At 38.2% G+C, this 24,719-nt stretch overlaps 1 protein-coding gene across 12 annotated transcripts in view; it reads left to right on the top strand.

The window, feature by feature from the left end:
- The window catches only part of rbfox1 (RNA binding fox-1 homolog 1), a 1,531,532-nt gene that overhangs the window by 167,222 nt on the left and 1,339,591 nt on the right, over positions 1-24,719 (top strand). For 7 of the 12 annotated variants that reach the window (XM_073060600.1, XM_073060594.1, XM_073060591.1 and 4 more), the window contains exon 2: positions 22,688-22,824. The exons of 4 other annotated variants lie outside the window; for them this stretch is intronic. In XM_073060600.1, coding sequence (XP_072916701.1) covers positions 22,688-22,824 — 137 coding nt within the window. Of the gene's footprint in view, positions 1-22,687; positions 22,825-24,389; positions 24,408-24,719 lie in introns of those variants that run through there. One more of the 12 variants, XM_073060612.1, reaches the window with a different exon arrangement.

Genomic DNA, 24,719 nt, shown 5'->3' with positions numbered 1-24,719 from the left:
TTTGATCCAAGTGACTAATAGAACACAAGACAAGAAGCAACCATCATAACACTGGTCAATTGCAGAAATAATGATAAAAATTTTCATACAGATACACATAACAAATGTTTCTTTAAAAAATCAAATTTTATGGTGATAAACTAACCAAACTAAGAAAGATTAACACTGAGGTGATACATGAACATGTTGAATGAAATAGGAGAATCATTAATTAATCACCCACAAAATGCTGGTGGAACGCAGCAGGCCAGGCAGCATCTATAGGAAGAAGTACAGTTGATGTTTCGGGCTGAGACCAAAACATCGACTGTACTTCTTCCTATAGATATTGCCTGGCCTGCTGCGTTCCACCACCATTTTGTGTGTGTTGCTTGAATTTCTAGCATCTGCAGATTTCCTTGTGTTTGCATTAATTAATCACGATTACTTTCATACAAAAATTGGAAAAGGGACCACTGCAGCAAGCTATTTACATCTTCCAAATCAATTAACTCCTTATCCTGAAAAAAAAACAAGGGTTGTATGGACGTCAGAATGACTCTGTCTCAAAGTTTCACTTAGGTCCAAGCCACAGTCATATGTTATGCTGACTTAGAAATATAGTGACTGCCCCTTCCTTACTTTTGGAAAAGTATCTAACCCTTTTACACCATGGGAATTGCTACATTAGACACACAGCTGCAGTTCAAGAGGTGGCTTATCAATAACTTGTTGAAAGTTAAGAATTGGTGATAAATGCTGGCCTTGCCGATGATATAGAGAAGTCATCTTGACATGTCACTATGACCAGAATCAGGGACCAGATAAGGTAGTCACTAATCGATCTAATAAGGAATTTAAGAAGAACTTCTTCTCTCAAGAAATGTTAGAATGTGAAACATATGACACACATATATTAGTAAAGGCAAACAGATTAAATGAACTGGCAGGGAAATTAGCTTTAATCACAATGGAGAAAGAAAGTGTAACTGATAATGTTAGCCAGAGTAAAGAGAGAAATAAACTTATTAGACCAATTCACCTGGTTCTAAATTGAATATTTTATGCAATGCTCTGCAAATCTGTATGAGTTATGCCATGTATACATCTTCATTTGTAACCATTTCTATGTACTCAGTGAATTCACTTCATACTTTTGTTCATCATATTTAATACAGTAGTTAATTTCCATCCTCCATAATTATCTTTCTACTAGCAGAGGGAAAAATGTTTTATTTTGTTAGAAATTATCATTGCCAGGCTCTTACATTGGTGTTCAAGCATGCAACAATATTTATTTATTTACTTGTTTGTTTGTTTGTTTGTTTATTTATTTATTATTACTTATTTGGTGATACAGCATGGTCCAATGAGCTGTGCCAACCAGAAACCAATCCATTTAACACTGGCCTAATCATTGGACAATTTACAATAATCATGGTTATAGGAAAAATGTACAAATCTTTATAGATCTTTCCAGAATTGAACTCTGAACTCAGATGCCTTGAGCTGTAATAGTGTCATGCTACCCACTACACTAATGTGGCACCTACATGTGCGTTTGCAGAAATGAATCCAAATTTCAATTTCTTGAACAAGGATCAGAGTTATAGCATCAACAGGAATGTCATGGTCCCTTCTGGCAATCCCCCACCTGGCTATTTACCTCAGGAATTGGGCCTCAATCCCCTCGTCTAGTTTCCAATTATTCCCAGGGGCCACTAACTACACACACCTGCTTTCCATCAGAAAATGCAGGATAAAAACCCTGTGATCAAAGTAAGGAGCTGCCAGTTCGTTGGTTGATTCTGGTGTGAGTAACATTGTTTCATGGTTCTTAGGACTGCCAGTTCCAAGTCTCGCATCGCTCCTGGATACTGATTCCATGCTTGCTACAACAATAACGTCTCCTGACTCTGCCTCCGTGCCTGGGTTCAGCACTTGGGTTTGTCCACTGCCACACTTGTGTAACAAAGAAGTAGGTCTCTTAAGGATAATTATTCAATTAACACCTTACATAAGAAGTGACAGGACAGAGGAAAAAGGCAAATTAGAACTTGAGAGCTATGTATCATGAATGACAACAAACATATAGAATTATTATGCAAATCAGATAACAAAAATACCATATCAGACAAATATGGATAAAATAGCTAAGAATGCACTTAATATGAAGTAATCTTTGAAGTAAATATTTGGTGATCTAGTTTTGCTACGTTCCAAAGTTCTATCAAATGTTCAAAAGCAAGACAAAATCTGCAGATGCTGGAAATCAAAGTAATACACATAAAATGCTGGAGGAACTCAGCAGGCCAGGCAACATCCAAGAAAAGAGTAAACGGTTGACATTTTGGATCTTGGAACAAAACGTTGACTGTTTACTTTTTTCCATAGATGCTGCCAGGCCTGCTGAGTTCCTTCAGCATTGTGTGTGTATTACCTATCAAATGTTAATTCTCTTTGATATGACTTTTCAAAATATTTAATACATTTTGAAAATATAAAGAACAATCAAAAATGTATAATTTAATGGATTTTTCTTTTAATATTACTGCTTTATTTTAGCCTGGAATAAAATTAAGATTGTTGACATGTGAACTAAGAAGTCTGAATAAATTTAGGGCATGTTTGATTACTTTAAAATAATATACATATATATGCTTACATTGGTTTAGATAATTTTGTGGTTTTTAATTCATTTTTTTAATTAGGATGAAATTTTCATTAAGGTGGGTCACCAAGTTGCACAGTGCATCTTAAGTCCACATAGTTAGTTGTAGGAGGCAGACTTTTTAAAAAAAAATCTCTTGCCCTATACATTTTGAGATTTTCCATTGTCTTCTATAGAAATTGACTTATTATTAGTAGAGACAGAAGAGAAGTTGGAGTTTATTAGAAAACTTCACAACCAAATGTGACAACTTCTCCAAAATGGGTGGTTACTCAAATATAACATTAATTTCATTGCCAGAATACTAAATAGATAAATCATCCATCATTTTGAGGTTAATTTAATTCTGCCAAATCCAATGGAAATAACAATAGCATTAGTCCTCAGAAATATGTGTTAAACACGTTATAGAGTGCACTGTACTTTATATCCCAGATGTGGCTCCATGTAGAACTAAATTATGGTAGTTGAATATTGCTATATTCCTCTTTCGTTCATGTAACTGAGAACAGCTTTCTGTTGGGCAACATTTAAAACTGATACTGAAAAGTCTAAAGTTTATCCAACCAAGCATAACTAAAATAATGCAACGCCTACAAGAGAAGTTGTACTTGAATTTAAATGTTGGTCTGAGATTTTTAAAAAAACATTAATTCTGATTCATAGAATGTAATATGAAGTGCACCAATATCATGAATATTTAATTCATCTTTGCTCTCTCGGTAGACTTAAGTTTATTGTTTGCTCTTCGCTGTTTTTAATTAAGTAGATTCACTATAACTTTATAGATAGTATATTGTTCACCAGTTTAACACTAAAATGTTGCATTTCAGTTTTCCTTTATTTACTATGTTCAGCTGGATCGCTCTGGAAACAATGTATGTGTAACAGGCAAAGCATATTTGATTTATGTAGGTTCCACTTAAAATATATGCACCCGCATCATTATTTTAATTTTAATATATAACTAACATGAATTGCACAGATTATTAAATTAGCACAAATTTACAGATTAAATTTTAGTGAGTGGTTTCCACCAGTTGAAGCTGGGTAAGGTGAATGAACCCATGTTTTCAGCTCTCAAAATGAACATTATTATTAGCCTGAAACTGTTGGTGGAAGATGATCCAAATATTCTGAAAGCTTACTGGAAATCATGACTGTGCAGAGAAGGGAGTGAGCAATCAAATTTTTAGATAAGAGTCTGAACTCTCTGCGGGATGAATAAAGAAAGGATAAGAGACCTTCTTTGGACAGAAAATCATCCCGATTCATAAGCATGTGGCAGTGAGCGAAGATCACACTGGAGGTAACAACAAGCATGAATTACTTAGAACATAGATGCAATACCACAAAATATTTAACAACTTCAAAACTGATCAAGTTCCAAGAGGGCATTAACATCTCTCAACAAGTGCATGATAGAATCACAAACATCACTCATTGTCAATGACTCCTCAAACTTGAACGCTACTTAATGTATAACCTATGACACCATAATCACTAAGCTCTACTTCAAGCCTTTTACCTGTACCTGAAAGCTTCAGAATCAAGTTTAATATCACTGATATATGTTGTGAAATTTGTGGTTCATGGCAGTCCAGTTCAAAACATAGAATGTACTACAAATTACAATAGGAAATATTAAATTAAATATGTAGTTCAAAAGGGGAGCAAACATAGTAAGGCAGTGCTCGTGGGTTGGTTCATTGGCCATTCAGAAATCCGATGGCAGAAGGGAAGAAGCAATTTCTAAACACTGAGTGCACCTTCTACCCAGTCTTGCCATGGCAGTTAGCTCTTTGACCTCAGAGAGACACCTCAAGTACACTTTCTTTTTGGATAAAACAGCTCAGAGACTAGCAGCAGACCAGTGAGCATAGATTGTATTCAACAGCTTATCAGCCCTTGTAAGCAGTGCCATAGAGATTATTAAAGTTGACAGTAGTCTCATATCTATGCTATCATCTAACATTTGCTTCTCTATTCTTCCATAATCTCATTTCATCTATAAGAAGATACTGATGTAATCACTCACTTTATTTCTCACCTTACACTGCCTTCTACCCCTGTGCCTCCCTTCCTTCAAATACCTCAAAACTCTCGGGTGATAAGGCTCCAGCTGCCAACACAGAAAGCAACACTTTGTCACTTACTCGCATATTTGCAGGAAAATTACACACTGAAAAATGAGCTGGAGATGTTCAGCCAGCCAGCTAAGATATGTGGAGAGTGCTAACATTTCAAGTAGATGACTTTTAAAAGCAGAGAATTTAGCGATTCTCCATTTTGATTCTTGCAGCAATTAAAGGACACGGGGTTAGTGCAGGAAAGTATCAGTGAAGTAAAGAAAAAGTCAACCTTGATCTTACTGAATGGCACAAGTTCAGATTGGCCTGCCTGTTTCCATTTCTTAAGTTTTTTACATTTACAAACAGCCCTGGGAAACGATGAAAAAATGGGCTCCTCTGTGTCCCTCCACTTCAGGCCAGTTTTAGCCAGGCTTCAGGCCTTCTATTCCTCCTCCCTGACATGAATAAAGCCCAATGATACAGTCTCCAAAAACAAACAAAGCCAATCCTCAGTCACTGTTCTTCCGGACAGAAGTTTTCTTGAGTTCACCCAAAAGTATCTGTCACATAATTCACCTGAGTCCAATACCTTCCAATGTGTTCACTGCCAAGAATTTGTTTCCATTTCTCAGACATCAGCTTCTAGTTGTAACTGACAAATGAAACTAGCTGGAGCATTTTAGCCAAAGTAGAGAGGGTGAGTAGCAAATCTCTATTGCAGAAGAATTAAAGTCAACAACTGGCTATCTTCTCATACAATCATCAATCAGCATGTATGCTGCTGGTCACCTACCCTGCTAAATCACATGGTCAACTCCAAGAACGTATATTTATTTATCAAAATTGGGACCAAATTACTATCAGTATACCCAAAAATCACCGCTCCTGTAGGACCCAGTTCCATGACCTCAATATGCACAATTCTCATTAGTTCTCTTAAAAAACTAGCATTTTCCAACATCTTCTTTAAGACTTCTCATTACAAAGCACAAAGATTATATGTATAGGACTGGCCAGAGATAACTACAACTCTGTGCTGTATGTTTTTCCAATATTGAAGCAAACCCTGTTTTCTTGAAATGTGCAGAGACGAAGATCAGACTTCTCATCACAGAAAAGACAAAGATTTAACTATCTCAAACACAGAAGAGTAGGATAGGTTTGGTTCTGCTGGGGGCCCCTTACTCTAGATAATCAAGGAAATGATGGACATAGATGGACCAGAAAACAATTACAACTTAGTCTTTCTTTTTGTGGTGGACAATGTGGTGACACTTTCAGGCTTCGCAAGCACATCCTCGGGTGTGCTGGTTGACAGGTTTCAATGTTTGCATCAATGTACATAAATATGAATCTTGATTCTTAAAACTCAGTTCTTGAGTCTTGATTCTTGAGCATAATCTGTTCCAACTTTAAATATGTTTTCTTTCTCGATTCCCCCAGCAACGGCTGCCTATGTCTATCCCATTCTCCGGTCACACTATTTTAAATAGCTGAAATTTATTTCCTTCTCAATATCCCATCATTTAATTTCTTTTCATATTGCAATTAATTTGGGGGTGGGGTTTATGACATTAAACATTGGCAGAAGAGTTTGTCAGGGAACAGTGAAGCTACAGACTGTTTCACAGGCCACACCATTTTCTTGCTCTTTGCAGTGGAAAGGAAATGTGCTTTAGTGCCAGTGTTTGTTCTCTCCCACACTGACTGGTTTTCCTTACAAATTAACTGTTAGCACATTATAAGATAACCAGCAATCGTTGACAGACTCCTTTCCCAAAGCCATTCAATCTGATTCAATCCAAATTTCCACAAAGTTGATATTAAATCAAAATGTAGAACGTATCACATGCCTAAGAATAGCCCTTAACTGTCCAAGGCTTGATTACATCTGTCAGGAGGTGTAACTCGTACAGCTGTTGCTGTCAACATTTTGTATGCATGACCATTAAGCCTAACCTGACACCGGATACGAATTCATTGTATATGTATACATGCATAAATCAAAATGAAATCGCAGTGACTTTTACTGAACTTCCCAATGCTTTTGTCACCTGATTTCTTCCATTACTTTTGAAAGGTTAAGGACACATCAGGAGTTAGAAGCTCATGACCACAAAACTGACAGCTGGTTCAATAACAGAAATGAGGACAAAATTGTAGGTGCTTTCCCAACTAACTGGCAGCTGAATATAGATTCAGTAAAGGAGAAAGCTGGACTAAGTTAGATTCAGCAGTATTTTGTTTAAATTGTTTTCTACATGTGAAAAGTAACAAAATTTGTTCAGTTTCAAAATAACATCTTAGAATATTCACAAGGTAAACTCTCCAACAATTTCTGCACTCATTCATAAAACCTAAACAAAGTGCACATATTGAGTGAAAGCATAGGAAACAATATTAGTTCTGAGATTGGGCACTGGCTCCAACATCACATTAAAAATGCTGAAGTACTTACTATATTAGTGGCTTTTTAAACTTAGCAACCTCATTATTTCTCTTTAGACTCCGCATAAATGCTTGTTTTCTTTTGTGAAGGCATTTGACTCACAGAAGTGTTGGATCTAAAGAAACCTAATGTTCCTATGAGTGCATTCATAAGTGTTTTGAATGTGCTTGTTTTTCTTTTTATTATCATATTGAACATAAAAATATTCCACATCACAATTAAATTTATATCTCCTGTTCTTGATTTACTTTCAAAATGTTATCTAAAATAATATGTGGGGCTACTGGCTAGATCCACCGTGGACAGTCGTCATGATTATTTCTCCTTTAAGAAGCTGTGAAAATTCTATAAATGAAGCAAACAAAATCCTATCAACTTTTCAGCTGAACCTCAAAGTACTTGACAATATTACAGCATGTGAAGGCTATCTAACCCATCATGTCTGTACTGAAGAGATCATTAGTTCCTCTCCTCTGTACTTTAGGCAAGGAAATTGATTAACAGAATTTGAGTTACACACGGTGTCATACTAAATATAGAACAGTACATGTCTATGTCATTGTGGTTAAAGTTTATATTGATATTAGGGTTCAATAGGCCACGGAAGATGGTTGGGATTTTTAATGAATATTTCTTGTCTGTGTTTACTCAGGAGAACATCATGCTGGCTCAAGAGATAAGGGAAAGAAGTGGAAATGTTTTGGAGAACATTTATATTGCCAGTGAAGAGCTATTTACAGCCAAAGACAGGAAGATAGCTGATGTTGTTCCAAAGCAGCAAGGACAAGTCAGGAATCTACAGGCCACTCAGTCTGACATCACTGGTTGTAAAGTTACTAGAGGGATTTCTGAGGAACAGGATCTACCAGCATTTGGATAGAGTCAGATTAGATGCAGTTAGTATGGCTTTGTGCATGGAAATCTATGTTTGATGAATCTTTTAGAGCTTTTTAAAATAGCTAATAGGATATATGAGCATGGGGCAGTGGACGTTTTCTATATGGACCCTGGCAAAGCCTTCGACAAGATTCTGAAATGCAGGCTGTAATGGAAGGATTGATACCAAGGAAATCAGGGAGAGGTGGTTAGGTGAATTCAAACACAACCAAGAGAAAATCTGCAGATGCTGGAAGTCCGAGCAACACAAACAAAATGCTGGAGGAACTCAGCAGGCCAAGCAACATCCATCATGTGGGTTGCGAGGTGAATTCAAAATTGGCTTAGAGACAGGAAACAGAAGATGGTGGAAGAAGGTTGCTTCTTAGAATGGATTCTGGTGACTTGTGGTGTGCTGCAGGGGTCAACTTTGAGACCTTGTTAGTCATCATTGATATCAGTGACTTTGGACGCAAACGCGCAATATTTGATTATTAAGTTTGTAGATGACACTAAAGTAGGAGATGTTATTCATAGGGAAGCAGTTCACTGTAGGTTACAGGGAGATTGTGATTGATTAAGGACTTGGCTGAGGAGTGTCAGATGGATTTATATACAGATAAATGAGAGCTGTGCGTTTTGGAAAGTCAAGCCAGCATAAAACTTATAATTTGTATGGTAGGAGACTATGGAAATGTAATGAAACAGAGGGATCTAGGACAACAGGTGTATAGCTTGTTGAAAGCAGCATCACAAGTAGACAGGGTGGTGAAAAATGTGCCAATAAAAACTATTCAACTCCCACCCCCTGGAGGTTTTCATGTTTCATTGTTTTACAACAATAAATCACAGTGAATTTAGTTTGGCTTTTTTGAATATATCAACAGAAAAGACTCTTTTGTGTCACAGTGAAAACAAATTTCTACAAATTGGTCTAAATTTATTACAGTTATTAAACAGAAAATGATTAATTGCATAATTTCCCACCTCTTTCAAGTCAGTATTGAGTAGATGCACCATTGGCAAAAATTACAGCCTTGTAAGTCCGTCTCTATCAGCTTTGCACATCATGCCAATGCAATTTTTTCCCATTCTTCTTTAAAAAAACTGCTCAAGCTCTATCAGATTGCATGGGGATTGTGAGTGAACAGACCTTTCAAGTCCAGCAACAAATTCTCAATTGGATTGAGGTCTGGACACCTACTTGCACACTCAAGGGCAATAACTTTGTTGTTTTTAAGCCATTCCTGTGTAGTTTTGGCTTTATGCTTGGGGTTATTGTCTTGCTGGAAAACAAACCTTCTCCCAAGTATCAGTTCTCTTGTAGACTGCATCTGGTTTTCCTTCAGGATTTTGTTGAATTTTGCTGCATTTATTTTACCCTTTACTTTCACAAGCCTTCCAGGGCCTGTTGCAGTGAGGCATCCCCACAGCATGTTGCAGCCACCAGCTTGCTTCATGGTTGGTGTGGTGCGTTAATGATCATGTGCAGTGTTTGGCTTATGCCAAAAACAGCATTTAGTCTGATGGCCAGAAACCTCAGTTTTGGTTTCATTAGACCATAGAATCTTTCTCCAGCTGACTTCAGAGTCTCCCAAGTGACTTCTGGCAAACTCTGGCAAACTCGGCTAGCCGAGATTCCATGTGAATTTTTTTCAACAGTGGCTTTCTCTTTGCCACTCTCCCATAAAGCACCCAGGCAACAGTTGTTGTATGCACAGTCTCTCCCATCTTAGCCACTGAAGTCTGTAACTCCTTCAGAGATATCATAGATCGCTTGGTGGCCTCCCTCACTAGCCCCTTTCTGCACTGTCACTCAGTTTTTGAGGACATCCTGCTCTGGGCAGATTTACAGCTGTGCCATATTCTTTCCATTTCTTGATGATTGACTTAACTGTACTCCAAGGGATTTTCAGTGACTTGGAAATTTTCTTGTATCTATCTCCTGACTTATGCTTTTCAATGAGTGTTGTTTTGTCTTCATGGTGTAGTTTTAGCCAGGATACTGATTCACCTGCAGTTGGACCTCCCAGATACGGGTGTATTTGTACTACAATACATTGAAACACCTTGGCTGCACACAGGTCTCCGAAACCTCCATTTAATTAATTATGTGACTTCTAAAACCAATTGGCTGCAGCAGAGATGATTTGGTGTGTCACATTAAAGGTGGGGGGGAGGGTGAATACTCACGCAATCAATTATTTTGCATTTTATTTTGCCCATTGAGTCTGCTCCACCATTCCATCATGGCTGATCCCAGATCCCACTTAATCCCATTCACCTGCCTTCTCACCATATCCTTTGATGTCCTGACTGATTAGGAAACTATTAACTTCCAGCTTGAATATACCCAAGGCCTTGGCCGCCACCACAGTTTGTCACAGAGAATTCCACAGATTAACCGCTCTCTGGCTGAAATAATTCATCCTTACCTCCATTCTAAGAGGTCGCCCCTCAATTGTGAGGCTGTGTCCTCTTGTTCTGGATACCCCCACCTTAAGAAACATCCTCTCCACATCCACCCCATCTAGTCCTTTCAACATTCGGTTGGTTTCAATGACAACTTCTTCTAAATTGCAGTGAGTACAGGCCCAAAGCAGCAAAATACATCTCATATGTTAACCCCTTCATTTCTGGGATTCATCCTCGTGAACCTTCTCTGGACTCTCTCCAATGACAACACACCCTTTCTGAGATTTTGAACCCAAAACTGTTGACAATATTCCAAGTGTGGCTTGACTAATATCTTATAAAGCCTCAGCATTATCTTCTTTTATATCTTATTCCCCTTGAAATGAATCCCAACATTGCATTTGCCTTCCTTACAACGGACTCAACCTGTAAGTTAACCTTCTGGGAGACTTGCACGAGGATTCCTTAATCCCTCTGCACCTCTGATGTATGAACCTCCTCCCTATTTAGAATACAGTTAAGTATTACTGACATATTGAGTGGGTATTTTATCATTCTTTTGTGGGATATGTGAGCATGAACTTATAGTTTATAAACCAGGAGGAACATAGTCTGATTCTTGCTGCCAATTCCATAATTTTTTATTTCCAGATTGCAACAGATGAGTATGTTGCTTTTGTTTTAGTTTCCATTTATGTAATAAGAACCCCTCCCCACAATAGTTTGTACAGAATAGAATGATCATGCTTGGTAGCCAAATTAACAATTCTAAAATAAAACAAACTTGAGATTTCACAATCTACATGTTTTCAGTTTTTATGATGGATAATATACAGTAATACTGTCTGCAGGTGACCATGATAAACTGGAAAAACCTGATACAAGTGTTAACGTAATTTATTTCAGCTGTACAGTTCTACAAATATATTTCCAGCAGGAAATCAGGCATTTAATGGTTGTGATATTATCAGGTAGAAAATAAAATGAGTATTGAAACTGACTGATTTACAACATTCTTCTTGTATAAGCTTAAAGCACTCTGACAACTGAAGCTTTGTGGAGTTGATTGATTTTAGCTGGAAGGCATAACATTTCAATAGAGAGGACACATTTAGTGAACCAGAAGGTAGAAATGGATCTGCAAACTGAGAAAAGTAATATTCTATGTGCAGTGAATAAACCCAACATGTGATTGTAATTCCCAATATGTATATAAAAGAAACTTAATGCAGACGAATAAAGATGTTGAGAATTATGATTGCTTCTGCAAGAACAATTATAAAATAGTTAGATTTAATTCAGATCTGTAGGTGTATGATTGCAATAGTGGCAAATCATTTTCAAAATCCACTAACTACCAACTATTTATATATTTATTGTGATACAGCACAGAATAGGCCCTTGCTGGTGTGCCACCCAGTAACCCACGATTTAACCCTAACCTAATTACGGAACTATTTACAATGACCAATTAACCTACCAACCAGTATGTCTTTCAATTGTGGGAGGAAACCGGAACACCCGGATAAAATGAATATGGTCACAGGGAGAATGTACAGTCTCATTACAGACAGTGGTGGGAATTGAACCAGGGTCACTGGTACTGTAAAGCATTCTGCTAATCATTGTGCTACCATGGGTGATCTGGCTGATCCATGGCAATTGTCAGCCACTCATTACCCAATGGGTCTTAGATCTTAACCTATAAATGTAGATATGGAAGTGTATGACAAAATAGCCAAATGATAATATTTCTAACCTTCTTCCTATTGAATGCAATATCTATCGAGCATTCACATGCAAAATGAATTTCATATTCATCCCTTACCATTAAAGTGGTCATGTCAATCCTCTTGATTTCAAATATATTGTCAGCATACTGGATAAGGACAACTATTATTTATTGTTCTTTATTTAATGTTTTTCCCTAATTTTAAGTTCTGATTATGGACACATTGAAAAAATGTTTAAGTCTCTTTGGAATTGTGAAGTTAAGGCTTCATCCTGAGTAAGACTTATTAAGCCTTTCCACAAGCTCTAATCTGAGAACAATTGATTTCATGTTGGTATAGGAGTGTGTTTTGTGTATTTAATATTTCAGTAATATTTGAGTAATATTGTAAATATAATGTCTGAATAAGCATTCTTTATTTGCTTAAATAATTCATTATTGGTTATATGTAAAAATACGTGAATTGCTTATGTCATGACGATAACACATCATACATAAGCACCTTGCTTAAAGGTAAAGAAAATGAACATACACAAGTTATCTCCCAGCTTTGTTTTTTACTTTTAATTAGTTTTAAAGTTTTTGAGTTGTGAAGCATAACAGTGGTAAAAGTTTTCAATGTAGCCAAGATGATTACCTAGCTGTTGAAGCAGAGTGAGATGTTCAAGTTAGAAAAAAGCTCAGTGAGACTATAATGTTAATAAAATCATGGTGAGAAATTATCTAATGAAAGAAAAAACAGTGCAGCACATGCTTCCTTGGGAAATGAGACACAGTTTTTTTTTAAAAAAGCAGAAAATGGACAAATTCATGGGTTCGTAAGCCGTGAGTACAGAGTGAGAATAATCATAAATTAAAAAAAGAAGAAATAGCTGACTACATCAGAAAGATAGACACAGCTGCACAAAAGATAACTGACTGATGTATACAGAATGAATTGAGCAGTATTTTGAAGCAAATGAAATAGCCAATGAAAAGCAAGTGCCAGATTTGCTGTGTGCCTTGTGCTTAAAGGTATACAGTTTAGAAGTTTGCCTGTTCCAATCAAACCAGCTGAAATGAACTTTGCTGATATTGTGAAAGCAATGCAGAGACATTTAGAACCAAAGCCATCTTGATTCAGAATGCTTTGAGATAAGCAGATTCAATAGGAAGGTGAGTCTGTTTCAGCTTAGGAGGATGAATCAAAGCGATTGAGCATTTTCAGTTCAATAACGGGCTTAATAATGCACTGAGAGATCATTTAGTTTATGGAATCTTACAAGAAAGCATTCAAAAATAGATGTTAACTGAAGTACATCTATTTAAAATAGCACTTGAAATAGCTGTATCAATGGAAACACCAGACAGAGATGCAATTGAGTTGCAGACAGGAGTGAAAGTGAGCATGAACAAAATTGTAAGGTCTAAACAGAAATCGGCCTGGCAAAACAAAATATGTTACTGTTGTGGCAGGGGCTCTCATACACCATACAGAAGCCAGTTTAGGGGTGAAACTTGCAGTAAATGCAACAAGGTAGGAAACATACCTTGGAAACAAGTGAGAAGCAAGTCGGCAGACAAAAATAAATGGACTACACAGAGAAGAACTATAGATAAAGGCAAAATGCAGTTTCAAAAAGAGCACTAATCTGCATGCTGTTGATGAAAAACTTCTATGTTTCTATAACAGTGAAGTACCACAACCAACAAGCCACATTGGGTTTCTTTGTGATACAGACAAGAGGGCCAGCATTGTGGAATGTGATTGGCTGAGACAGCTACACCTTAATTGGAGATCCATGCCACATTCCCTGCAATAGAGTCAACTGAAAGCAAATTAAGAAAGGTACTGGATGAGGTCACAGCAGTATTCAAGGATAGAACTGGAAAATGCAAGGGTAAAATAATGCTAAATGAAAATGCCACACCCAAGTTTTGCAAATCCTGTCAGACTCCTCGTACCATCCGTGATAATATAGCCAGTGAATTAGAATGTGTGGAGGTTGAAGGAATTCTTTCCAAGGATGAGTTAAGCTCAAGGACAATGCCAGTGGTTCCACTAACCAAGAAGAATGGATCTGTCAGCTCCATGATGGTTTTAAGTTCACCATCAATGCAGTACTGAAAGTAGATCAATACCCTCTGTCCAGAATAGAGGATATCTTTGCAAACCTTTCTAGAGGAAAACACATCAGCAAAGTAGATTTAGCGGTGGCTTCCCTACAGCTGGAGATGGAAGGAGAGTTCAAAGTGTGTCTCACCAGAAATACTCACAAAGGGTGTTATCACTATAATAGGCTTATATTTGGAGTAGCATCTGCACCTGCACTCTGGACCAGGTGCTGAAGGCTGCCCAAGAACTCAGTGTTACCTGGATGACATCATTGTTACCAATATGGATGACAAGGAACATCTGCAAAATTTCAAAACAGTGTTAAAAAAATTAGAAAATTGTGTGGTCAGAGAATGACGCAACAAGCGTGAATTCTTTAAACCAAGCATCACTTATTGTGGTCACACCATTGATGCACAAGGATTATACAAGTGTGCTGTGAAAATTTAAGCAGTACGGGATGCCTCAAGGCCAAAAGATGTGTCACAGTTGCAGGATTTCTTAATTATTATGTGATTCTAGCTAAATCTAGCTACTGTTTTCCACCCCTTGAACTCATTACTACAGGTTGAGAAGAAATGGCAATGGTCAAAGCAGTGTGAGGTGGCTTTCCATAAGGTAAAGGAAATGGTGACATCAGGCACTGTGCTCACACGTCATGATCCATATTGTCCTGTGATGCTTACCATGCACTGTCCGGGATGCCAACACATCCAAGAGAAAGGTGTCCAACACTCTCAGAACCACTTCCTGCAGTCCCAGAGTCAACACCTACAACCACCATGGATGAAGACCCAGATTATCTCACAGCCACAATTCTCACCTGCCAAACAGAATTATCCCCCTTGTCAGGAAAGGCGTTGTCCCACAAGAGTAAGAAATCCCCCACAATGATTAAATCTTTAGTTCTGAATGGGACATTTAAAATTTACTATGCTGTGGATGTCTGTAAATAGCAGCTTTATTATGCAGTTTACTGTGTATATAGTTGAGATGCATTCTCTATTGAGCTGCAGTTTATAGCTAAGCAGGGAAGAGTGTTAAGTTCTTAATATTTGAGTAATATTGTAAATATATTGTTTGAGTAAGCATTGTTTATTTGTTTAAATAATTCATTACGTGTTATATTTAAAAATATGTGAATTGGTTATGTTATGTAGTGCCATATCATATGTATGTGTCGCACTTAAAAGAAAAAACAAACATCCATGAGTTATCTTCTGGCTCAATGTTTTTGTTTCAATTTGTTTTTATGTTCTGGAGTTACAAAACATAACAGGGTGGATATAGTATTGGGTAGGGGCTGCAAATTCAATTGGCTATGTAAGGTGATTGGAAGACCAAGGAAATTTCATTTGGAGTTCTTTGAACAGTTCTTCATTACAAAAAAGTGTTCAAAAGGGTTTCCAAGGATGAAAATACAACTGAGAACAAGTATACCTTGTTAGCCAAAATTGAAAAGACTGGACCTTTCCTTTCAGGAATTTCAGACCTGGTAAAGGTACTTAAGTTTAGGAAAGGATTGAAGGTCCTGATCATGGTAGAATATGACATAGAAACAGGTAATTTGGCTGACTGAATCCTTTCTGATCATCAAGCAGATATTTTATCACTAATCCTGTCCCAACTTTATTGTCCATATTCCCACCAGGGCCACTGTTTCTCCATTCTGATATGTTGACTTGTAGGACACGTTAAGTTGTGTATGGCTGGTAGCTTTATTAACCTGTGTTGTGTCTTTTTTTAAATTTGATCACTGCTCCTAATCATCTTTGCATGCTGCATTTTTAGATTTGATGATAACTGGAAGCATTGAAAATATTAAAATGTTGAATATCAATAATATTCTAAAGTTGCTCTGTGTGGATGTAACTAAAATTTAGCCATATTCTTAGACATTTAGGAGAATACTCATTTTTTAATGTTTCAAATGATTACCTGTAGGACTCAGAGTTATAAATGAAAGTCAACAATGTTGTGATGACATTTAACAAATCTCCAAATGCATAGCCTATGAATCCTCAGGAGTAAACTGGGATGAGTAAGCAACATAATGCATGCCACAGAGATACGGAAGCAATAAACCTCAGCAAGAGTTGAGAGAAATTAAATTTCTGCACATTTGTTGATTTATTCATTCTTAAGTCTTATTGAATTAGAGGGTCTGGAAGTCTAATCAAGAGCTGCAAGAAGAATCACAACTTAACTCCACAAAATTCTGCTGCATTTTTTATTTTTGGTTTTGTAATGTTGGCATGGTTGACTCATTGAAAAGCCTAATGGCCACATGGAGATAATGTATCTGGGTCAAGTCTTGCTTCCCTCTGGATGTGGGGAGGATATGGATGACACTGGATATTGTGCCACTGACATTTTTTGTGATTGAAGTAAAGACTGTGTGATTAAAGTAAAAATGTTGGCAATAATTGGTAGGCCAGGCTGCATCTGTAGCAATCAAACCAGTGAAGGATCTTAGAAACAATAGCTCTCTTTCTATTTCCACAGGTGCAGTTTCACTGTTGAGTATTTTGTGTCTTCCTTTATTTTGATTTGTAGCATCTGCAATGTATTTAATTTTTATGGTTAAACTCACATTCATTTGGTGTGGAAAGCTTATGAAAGTCGATTGAGAGGACAGGGCATGATGTTCTGAATTTTGGATGTGACACTTTTTTTTTGACACTTGATCAATAAATTTGAGGCAGCGAGAGGAATTTCCAAAGGCCTGTAGTCTGCAGTGAAGCAGCAGTGAGAGAAGGTTACAAGAAATGAAGACTGTGACGTGGATGGAATACCATAAAAATGGTGACATTGGACACATGGTCAAGGTTACTGAAGATGTTAGAACAGTCAAATGCTCTGTAACTGATACATTGGTCTCCCACAGTGAATCTAGTGGGATAGGGGTGTGATGCGGCTCCATCATTGGCCAACACGAGGAAATCTGCAGATGCTGGAAATTCAAGCAACACACACAAAATGCTGGTGGAATGCAGCAGGCCAGGCAGCATCTATAGGGAGAAGCACTGTCGACGTTTCAGGCCGAGACCCTTCGTCAGGACTAACTGAAAGGAAAGATAGTAAGAGATTTGAAAGTAGGAGGGGGAGGGGGAAATACAAAATGATAGGAGAAGACCGGAGGGGGTGGGGTGAAGCTGAGAGCCAGAAAGGTGATTGGCAAAAGGGATACAGAGCTAGAGAAGGAAAAGGATCATGGGACGGGAGGCCTAGGGAGAAAGAAAGGGGGAGGGGAGCACCAGAGGGAGATGGAGAACAGGCAGCGTGATGGGCAGAAAGAGAGAGGAAAAAAAAGGAGGGGGGAGAAAAGCTAAATATATCAGGGATGGGGTTTTCACATTTTGCCCTCCCCTCCTAATTTCAAATCTCTTACTATCTTTCCTTTCAGTTAGTCCTGACAAAGGGTCTCGGCCCGAAACGTCAACATTGCTTCTCCCTATAGATGCTGCCTGGCCTGCTGCGTTCCACCAGCATTTTGTGTGTGTTGCCATCATTGGCCAAACAGCCTTTGCTCAGTCAACACTCCCAGTTAACAGGCAGATATCCTTCCGCATATTTCCACACTTATTGCTACTAAGAGGCAAAAATTGGCATACACTTAGCTTTTCAGTCTTAGCACAATATTCAGATGCATTAGCAGTGCAGATGCAAAACTGGTCTAGTGCTGGTATGGTCTTGTGTGACTTTATGAGAAAAATCTAATTACATGGTACTACACTAGGAGCTAGTCAGAAGCTCTAGGTATCAAAAGGAGGCAGTGAATAGAAAACACACAATTCTGGAGATAAATTTTGTTTATAAAAATTAGCAATATATGCAAAATATTTACAAGAGTGAGAATAATTCAAAACTCAAACATTCTGTTTTAGGTTCAAAATCTCAGATATCAATGAAAACCAAATTCCTTTTTAGTTAGAATCAGGGAGATTCATTAAAATAACCTTTATAACTCCAATTTCTCTAACTAATTAGATCTAATGTTATTCCCTATTTAAAGGTTTACAGACTAACACTTGCCATTTTATTTATTCCTAGTTAGGAAACTAATTGAATTCCTATTTTTAAGTACTATGGTTAACCTCAGTTTTAGTTCAGGTCAGTATGTCTACAAATTCAAATTCAAATCCCCCCAGCCAAAAAAAATTGTGTGTGTATATATACCTATCTATCTATCTTAGCTCCTTTTACGACAAATTCTCCAACATCACAACTCTTAAGCAAAGTAAATCTCAGCCACTTACCAAAGTCTTTACAAAAATACTCACTTCTTCCAGAAAATCAAATTCAGGTCCTTTGAATGAAAAGTAATTCTTTTAAATCCTTTTTGTCTTGAAGCATTTTGTTCCTACGCTGTTCCTTCGATTTTGGGTGGCTCACCATCATGTTTCTTGGTTCGTTGGATGAAATGGTGGGTCACCTACGGAAAGATGGTCACAATACTTACATGAAAAAAAACTGGCCAAGTTCCTTGAAATGATGTAGCATATCTAATTTCTGGTTAGAAAGTAGAGGTCTGGGCTTTTGTCTCTTTCTCATATTGTCTCTTTATAGCTGATGCTAATGCTGTAGCTTCAATAATACTTTTATCAACATTGTTTCTCCTCTGGGGTTTCACCCAGAGAATTTACAGCAACTAGGGTAGAAATACTAACTACAAATTCCTTTTTTAACAGTTTATATCTTTTGTTAGTTCCTATAATTTGCTGTGTTTTTCACAAAGTTTTATGACCTTTCTTGTCTGGTGTTATGTGTCATTCTCACAAGTTCTTTTTTTAAAAATTCGGTAAGCCTTGTTTTCATCCCTCCACGGGTAGAGCTTTCTAACATTACATCTTTGGGTTTAATTAACATGGGTTACACAGAGATCATTGAAGACAGCAATGGATCTGGAGAATTGTGAAAGCCAATGCTCCTTGAGACTGCTATCCAATGGGCATGGTGTTGCCCCTGCCAGGCTGTTAATACACTCTCCTTCCTCTTTCAAGTGAACATGGGACACAATCAGTACTGGTGCAAGCATGTCTGTGCCCATGCCTTTTCCCTTCTTGCGTACCACTTCATCATGATCCCTTGCCCTTTCTCCTTACCATGATGACTCTCCTCTCAGGATGCTGACCTGGCAGACCCCAGCTGCTAAATTACTGAGAGCAAAAAATAAAGACACACAGTCACTGAAATCAACTCTGGCAGCTACCAGCTCAGATACGTTTAGTTTGCAGAAAGGTTGTGTGCAGGAGGCACCTGTAGAGGAAGGATCATGATTGTCCAATGATCAGGATGCTAGAGGTAATGCCTATTCAAAGTAAGATAAATTATTACTGTTAAAAAACCTTTAAAAAGATTAACAACAATGTTAATTAAAACACATGGAAAAAATTAGTACCATTAAACTAAGGTGAATGTTTTAAAACATGACTTGGCTTTAGCTTTGCCTCTCAATTAACCCATGAATCCTTGGTGAAATTAGTAGGATTAACTAGTCCCAGACTGGATCTGAGCTGATCCTTTTGAGTGTCATGAGAAACAGCTCGACCATTACACACCAGCACACACAAAATGCTGGACGAACTCAACATGTGTGACAACATCTTTGGAAATGAAAAAACCGTCGATGTTTCGGGAAGATACTCTTCTTTAGGAAGGGGGAAAATGCCAGATTAGAAAGAGGGTGGAGGGGAAGGAGAAGGTAGAAGGTGATAGGTGAAGCCAGGTGGGTAAGAAAAGTTAAGGGATGGTGCAATTAGTCACATTGTGTCACAGCCAATAACTGATGATTTCAATGGAACTTCCGATCTTACTGAGCTAAGTTTCTCGCCAGAATATAAAATATTGAATTATGCGGTGTATTGTAGATTTCATAAGGATCTTTGTGTTTCTTGTCTATGTTTTTCATTGAAGTAAAAGTAAAGGCAAAAGGTTCTGCATGTACTGGAATTCCAAAGGAACACACACAAAATGCTGGAGGAACCCAGCAGGCCAGGCAGCATTTATGGAGGGGAGTAATAGTCAACATTTCAGACTGAGACCCTTCATCAGGAGTGGAAAGGAATGGGGAAGAAGCCAACTTAAGAAGGTGGTGGGAAGGGAAGGAATACAAGATGGCAAGTAATAAGTGAAACCGGGTGAGGGGGAAGGTGGGTGGGTGGGTGAGGGAGAAGAAGTAAGAAGCAGGGAGGTAATAGGTGGAAGAGGTGAAGGAATCTGATAGGAGAGGAGAGTGAAGAAGGGGAAGAAGAAAGTTAGAGAAAAGGATGTTCATGCCATCAGGTTAGAGGCTACCCAGATGGAATATAAGGTGTTGCTAACCCAACCAGAGAATGGCATCGTCATGGCAGCATAGGACTGATAAATAGAATTAAAATGTGTGGCCAGCAGAAAATCCTGCCTGTTGCGGCTGACAGATGAACGTACTCAAAGAAGCTTTTTTTTTGAAAATTACTTGTAGAATGAAATTAACAGAGCATAGAGGACCATTGGACTAGTATTCTCCTGCAGCAGACAAAACAACAGAAAACCTTTCTTAATATTTATGTGTAAAATATATCAGTTTTATTCTTGAAGCTCAAAAACAGTTCTGTTTAATATTCAATCTGAAGTAGGTTTGAGTACTTTTAGATTTTAATAGCATTGTCCAGTCTAAACTGAATTGGCACAATAAGGTAAGAAGTATAAATTTAAGATTATGTTGCTCCTCACATCCAACAAACTTATGCCTTTGGCTTATTTGGAGTAGCTTTCTCTCCCACGGCCATCAGACTTCTTAACCAAATTTCAAAGTTCAAAATAAATTTACTATCAAAGAACATGTATGTCACCATATACAACCCTGAGATTTATTTTCTTGTGGGCATTCACAGTAAGCACAGGAAACACAATAGAATCAATGAAAGACTGCACCCAACAGGCCAGACAAACAACCAGTGTGCAAAAGACAACAAACTGTAAAAATAGTAAAATAATGAAATTTAATAATAATAATAATAATAATAATAATAATAATAATAATAATAATAATAATAATAATAAATAAACAAACAATAAATATCAAGAACATGAGATGAAGAGTCCTTGAAAGTGAGTGTATAGATTGTGAGAAAAATTCAGTGATGGGGTGAGTGAAGTTGAGTGAAGTTATTCCCTCTGATTCAAGAGCCAGATGGCTGAGGGATAATAACTGTTCCTAAACTTGGTGGTGTGGGTTCTGAGTTTCCTGTATCTTCTTCCTGATGACAGCAGCATGAAGAGAGTGTGGCCTGGATGAGTGGGGGTCCTTGACAATGGGTGGTTGCTTTCCTGTGACATCACTCTCTGTAGACATGCCCAGTGGTAGGACACCTTTATCCATGATGAACTGGGCCGCATCCACTACTTTTTGTAGTCTTTTCCATTCAGGGACATTGGTGGTTCCCTACCATGCTGCAATGCAACCTGTCAGTATACTCTACACCACACATCTAAAGAAGTTGGCAAAGTTTTAGATGACATGCCAAATCTTTGTAAAATTCTAAGGAAGAAGAGGCACTGCCTTGCTTTCTTTGTAATGGCTCTTATGTGCAGGGCCCAGGATAGATCCTCTGAAAAGATAACACAGAGGAATTTAAAGTTGCTGACCCTCTCCACCTCTGATCTCCCTATGAGGACTGGTTCATCGACTTCCAGTTTCCTTCTCTTGAAATCTGGTGGGAGATTTGGTCTCCTGATATTGAGTGAGAGTTTGTTGTTGTGGATGTAAGTGAAACTGAAAGATAGTCATTGAGGCAGATTACCACGTTCTTCTCAGGAGCCGGTATAATTGAAACCTGTTTGAAGTAGGTTTACCTTAGACTATGGAAATGAGAGGTTAAAGGTATCAGTGAACATGCCAGCCAGTTGATCAGCACAGGTCTTTAGTACTCAGCCAGGTATCCCATCTGGCCTGGATGCTTTTCATAGCTCACACTCCTGAAGGATGCTCTCATGTCACCCTCAGAAAATGAAATCACACGGTCATTGAGGCTGTAGGAATTCGTGAAGGTTCCTCCATATTAGGTAGTCAAAGCGAGCATAAAAAGCATTGAGTTCATATGGGAGCAAAGCCTTGTTGTCACTTACGTCACTTGGTTTCAACTTGTAAGCCTTGCCAGAGATGTCGAGCATCCTTCAGTAATTCAAGTTTACTCTGGAATTGCCACTTCACATGTGTGATGGCTGTCCAGAGATCGTACCTGGACCTCTTGTATTTTACTTGAACACAAGACCTAAATGTTACTGATGTGGCCCTCAGCAGATTGTAGATTCCGTGTTTCATTCTGGTTGGGGAAGGCTCTGAATGATTTTGTGTGGACACACTCATCTACGACTGTTATTATAACGTCCATGTATTTGTGGTGTATTTCAGCAGATCCTCCAATATATCCTTGGACATGGTCCAGTCCATTGACTCGAAACAATCCTGTAGCCACTCTTCTGCCTCCTGTGACCAACTCTTTGTTGTCCTTATCTCTGGAGCTTTGCTCTTTAGCTTCTGTCTGTATGCAGGTAGGTGGAGGACTGTCAACTGATCAGATTTCCGGAAATGTAGTCTGGGCATGTAACTGTAGGCATTCCTAATTGTGGTTCAGCAATGGTCAACTATGTGGGTCCCCTGGTACTGCAGGTTTTATGTTGATAATAAATGGGCAGAGATTTCTTCAAACAAGTCCAATTGAAGTAAGTCCCCAACAATTACTTGAAAGGTGTTTGGGTAAGCTGTTTCTTGTTTGCAGATGGCAGCACTCAGTACCTCTAGTGCCTGCTTAACATCTGCTTTCAATGGTATGTAAACTGTTGTCAGGATTACGGAGGAGAACTCTCTTGGTAAGTAGAATTGTTGGCACTTAATTATTAGATATTAGATATTGGGGAGAAGAAGAGTGCAACAAGACTACTGTATCTGAGCACCACAAAGAATTTATCATGAAACACAGTCCCCTCACCTTTTGCCTTCTCTAAATCTGCAGTCCATTCCATCCTGTGTATTGAGAAGCCCTTCAGTCTTACCAACATATCCAGCCTGTCTGGAATGAGCATGTCTCCATGAAACAGAGAATGCAGCAATTCCTCATTTCTCTCCAGCACAGCAACATTGCCCTTTGGTCCTCAGTCTTGTTCTCCAGCAACTGTACATTTGCTAACAGGATGCTAGGAAGAGGGAATTTCATGTTCCAGTGTTTTAGACTGGCTTGAAATCCTCCTCTCCTCTCTCTCTTTCAGCCATGGTGATGTACCTTTGTTGGCTTAAAGGTGCCTGCATGATTGAGAGTAAGTCCGCCGAGTCCTTCAGAAGGGCTTTAAGATAGTTCAAAAGAACCTCACTTAAAGGTTGCAGTGAGAGTAGTTCAGAAGAAGTGTATTTGGAAGTTTTGTAGGCCACCCGCAGCTCATCACCATGATTTACCAGCTCCACCTTGCATTCACTTTCACCTCTATCACACCTGTTCCCCAGTGGTGCTGCCCTTTTGTCATACTCTTAATTCCATTTCTCTTAGCTGTTCTATTATCGTCACTTTGGCATTTATATTTGCACAGCTTTAGCTGGTGCTGTAACCTTTGCACCATTCTGCTGCTTTGCACTTGTCACTGTACATAGAGTTGTATTGATTATTACCATGTATACAGTTTATCCTCTAAAGCTTCATTTGAGGAAGAATTTCACTGCACCTTGGTGCATATGACAATGAACTAATCTAATCTGGTTCTGACTCTTTGGTTTGTTGCATGACTCACACAATAATGGAATTGGTTCAGTTTCAACTTGTTCAATGGTGTAAAGAGCCAACAACTGTTCAAGTTTGTTCTCTGTTTATAGTCATGGAGCAGAATCCTGAAATGTGGCTTTGCAATTAGCACTCTGCTAAGGTCAACACAGAACCCGCATGATAGATTTCAGCTTTCTAGTGCCAGTAAAGTGCTCAGAGTGTGTGTGCTCTGCATGTGTCAGCTTTGCAGTGTGAAGAGCTGCTGCTGTTTTGCAGCTCTGAAGAGTATCACAGTTGAAGTTACATGCATTGCCATGCTATTACTCTTGGATTTGCGATGAAAGCATTCCAGAGCTGCTGAAGAGGTCCTAGTACTGTGAAGAGGTATCTCTGCATTTCTTTGCTAAATCAGAGTGGGGTGATAGTGGAGATTGTTGAGGATACGTTCACTAATTGCATTGTCAGACGTACCTGAATCAACCAGCAGACATTGTTCTGTAAGTTGCAATTGCTCTTTTGACCTGTGTCTTGGATGTGAGATGTATACTTAGGATCATCAGCATTATTGAGTTCTACTACACTGGCTATATGCTTGATGTCTATGAAACATTCGGTTTGTTGAATGACAGAACTTCATTAAATGGTTGTTCTTAATAATTTATGTTGTCTTTTATTGGCAAGATATTCTGCTGTGTA

The sequence above is a fragment of the Hemitrygon akajei genome, chromosome 11, assembly GCF_048418815.1.
Source record: "Hemitrygon akajei chromosome 11, sHemAka1.3, whole genome shotgun sequence".
Lineage (NCBI taxonomy): Eukaryota > Metazoa > Chordata > Chondrichthyes > Myliobatiformes > Dasyatidae > Hemitrygon > Hemitrygon akajei.
This window is presented reverse-complemented; position numbering and strand designations above follow the sequence as displayed.